The following is a 2615-nucleotide window of genomic DNA, read 5'->3' as shown; positions in this document are numbered from 1 at the left end:
GTGTAAGTTGTTTTATATATGTCCGATTATTAGGAGCTTGATAATCGCCATGGAGAGCGAAGCCCCTAGCAGTCAGAATACGTGGTTGGCTGGTTCAAAAATTGGCATGCGTGCATTCAAATGCTTCGCGGAAAGATTGAAGATTAAATACCGTCTTTTTATTAGCGGAGAATTATAGACCTTTGAAAGGGCTTTCCTGTGGTATATTTTTGGCCTTTGGGTTTAAATAGAAATTCTTTAAAAAATACCGTCAACGTTTTCAAAGATAATTTTTTACCAGAATATGTAAAATATCGGCCCAAAAAAAGGTACCATTAGAAAAATCAGTTCATTTTCTTGTAGAAATAAGTAATCAGCTTGGAATTATTTTTCACCAATCCTTCCGCGAAGCTCGGAATGCATGTGACCCCCACGCGAGGAGCACTTGGTATACTACAGTATAGAGTCGACTCGCTCGCCGCGGGGGCCGGTGCAGTGCTGGCGGGTCAGCGCTCGATGTTTTTTCAAAATGACGACAGATCATCATGTTTGCGGCGATAAAATACTGATTTGTAATGATCTCACAGGCTTGAAAAAAATTAGGCTCCATAATTATGTTATAGTGATTGTGCTCTGTTAATGTGAAGATGTTTGGTGCGCTTGGTACTCTTTTATTGTCTGTCAAACATGGGGTTGTAGCCAGTTAGCAACATAAGCAAATTTGATCAGATTTAAAACGGAGTTAGCGACATAAGCAAATTTGATCATATTTAAAACGGCTACCATTTTCTTAAAAATTGACTGAGAAGTTAAAGAATGGTATCAAAATTCTCTGGAGTTATAGGCCTTTCATATGGAGGAACACATGCATTTGGCATACAGCTACTTTGAAAATTTAGTTTCTGGTATATATCTACCCTAAAAGAAAAATTTCTTATTTTCTTGTTTGTTACAAATTTTTTTTTTTTTTCTATGTTTGCATTGTTAAAAAGAGAATCACAAATTGCATAGCACACTAACTCAATTATTGAAATTCTTGTGATCAAATTTTTACATACCACATGCACTTTCTTGCTTCTTGGCTAACCAAAAGAGATTATTTGGATATTACACTGTCGACCGTCGGTGAAGTGTAATGTAACTACTATTGCTGTTTGGCTGTTAGGGAAAAAATGAGAATAGAATCTTGACTACAAAGTTCTATATTTTAATCTTATTTTTTAAATTTTGCTTTTCAGGGTCGGCCAGAGTCTGTGCCCAATGAGGTGGGCTTCCTGTGGTCCTGGAACTACATGTCCTCACGCCGCTGGCGAACCAGCAACACGGGCGACGAGAAGTTCCAGGACACCATGCTGGCAGACTTCCGCAAGTTCTGCTCCAATGACGAAAACAGACTTACTTCCTTCTGGGAGAACTTTAAATCCTCAATTGACATGTGATATTTCCTGCATTCAAACCAGGACTTCATGTTTTTGTGAATTTTGATGAAATTTATGTTTATGTCGATGTATGAAAATGAGACAGTACAGCCCAAACTATGAATTATTTTGTATTTTTAAACACCTTATTATATATATATAAAACATGGCATAAAAGACGTGTTAATTTTTATTTTGTTGCAGCTTTTCTGCTGCCTGCAAATTGCATTACAATATATCATAAGACTTGAAGTTGAAGCAGCTGATCTTTTGTTGGATGTCTTCCAAGTTTGTGTGATTTTGTCACCATAGTTCGTCATGCCAAGGTCTTTCAACTAAGTGTTCACATGGAGAGTGTTCGGGTACTCTTTTTTGTGATAATTCTTTCTTAAAAAGTATTATTGCCTTTTGACATAATCGGTGAGCGCTGCTCGGCGCTTACTAGATTTTGTTTTGTTTGAAAAAGACGTGAAATGTATGTTTTTCAATACCATGTTATATAAACGCTGTACTCCAGTTCCTCTTTTACATGTATGTTCCTTTGTTCAGTTTTTTTGCTTATTCTCTACTCTCGTGTTGTCATGAGACACTGTAGGATTTTCAGTCTGATGCTGCTTTTTCTCCACCTGAGATATTGCTTCCTCATGTTAAATAATTCAAAAGCTCCTTTGGTGTTCTAGTCTTTTTCATGAATTTATTAGAATTTTCGATCAACCAAAGGACTAGCCTACTTCAGTATCTCTATGACACTGTTTGTTGTAAATGAAGTAGGTGAAATGTCATGGGGAAAAAAATGTTATGTTCTATGAAGAAACTAAAATCATTAGCTACAGTGTCTTTTATTGAATGTAGATGATCTGTTATAGTAATGACATGGGGAGGGATATTTTATAGGTTTTTCGCTTGAAAAGTTGGTTCAGGTCATGGAGTTACTAAAATTAAAAAATTGTTTGTCCAGGGGTGTTGGTAGAGACTGCCCAATCTTAACCGTTAAACACCGTAGGGTCAATATTTTTTTCTGTTTTAAAGTTTGGATGAATGAATGCCTCTTTTTCTCAGAGTTCATTGCTGTTTATGAAAATACATCGGCATCTAGCATTTATAATTTGTGGCGTAATATTTAGGCTCTTGATCGTCACACACATCGTTTTATGCAAGAAAAATTCTGAAATTATGCAAACTGAGCCAAAAAATGTGAAATTATGCATTTCTGTTAAT

General features: G+C 36.1%; 1 protein-coding gene across 4 annotated transcripts in view; it reads left to right on the top strand.

Annotated features, from left to right (window-relative positions):
• Positions 1–2609, top strand: part of LOC101847805 (GATOR complex protein Iml1) — a 62765-nt gene extending 60156 nt beyond the window's left edge. For all 4 annotated transcript variants that reach the window (XM_005093656.3, XM_005093657.3, XM_005093655.3 and 1 more), the window contains one exon: positions 1218–2609. In XM_005093656.3, coding sequence (XP_005093713.1) covers positions 1218–1418 — 201 coding nt within the window. In that variant the 3' untranslated portion in view covers positions 1419–2609. The remainder of the gene's footprint in view (positions 1–1217) is intronic.
• Positions 2610–2615: the final 6 nt, after the last annotated feature.

This window comes from Aplysia californica, unplaced genomic scaffold, assembly GCF_000002075.1.
Source record: "Aplysia californica isolate F4 #8 unplaced genomic scaffold, AplCal3.0 scaffold00067, whole genome shotgun sequence".
NCBI lineage: Eukaryota > Metazoa > Mollusca > Gastropoda > Aplysiida > Aplysiidae > Aplysia > Aplysia californica.
The sequence above is the reverse complement of the archived record's forward strand: the minus strand, read 5'-3'. Positions and strand labels throughout refer to the sequence as shown.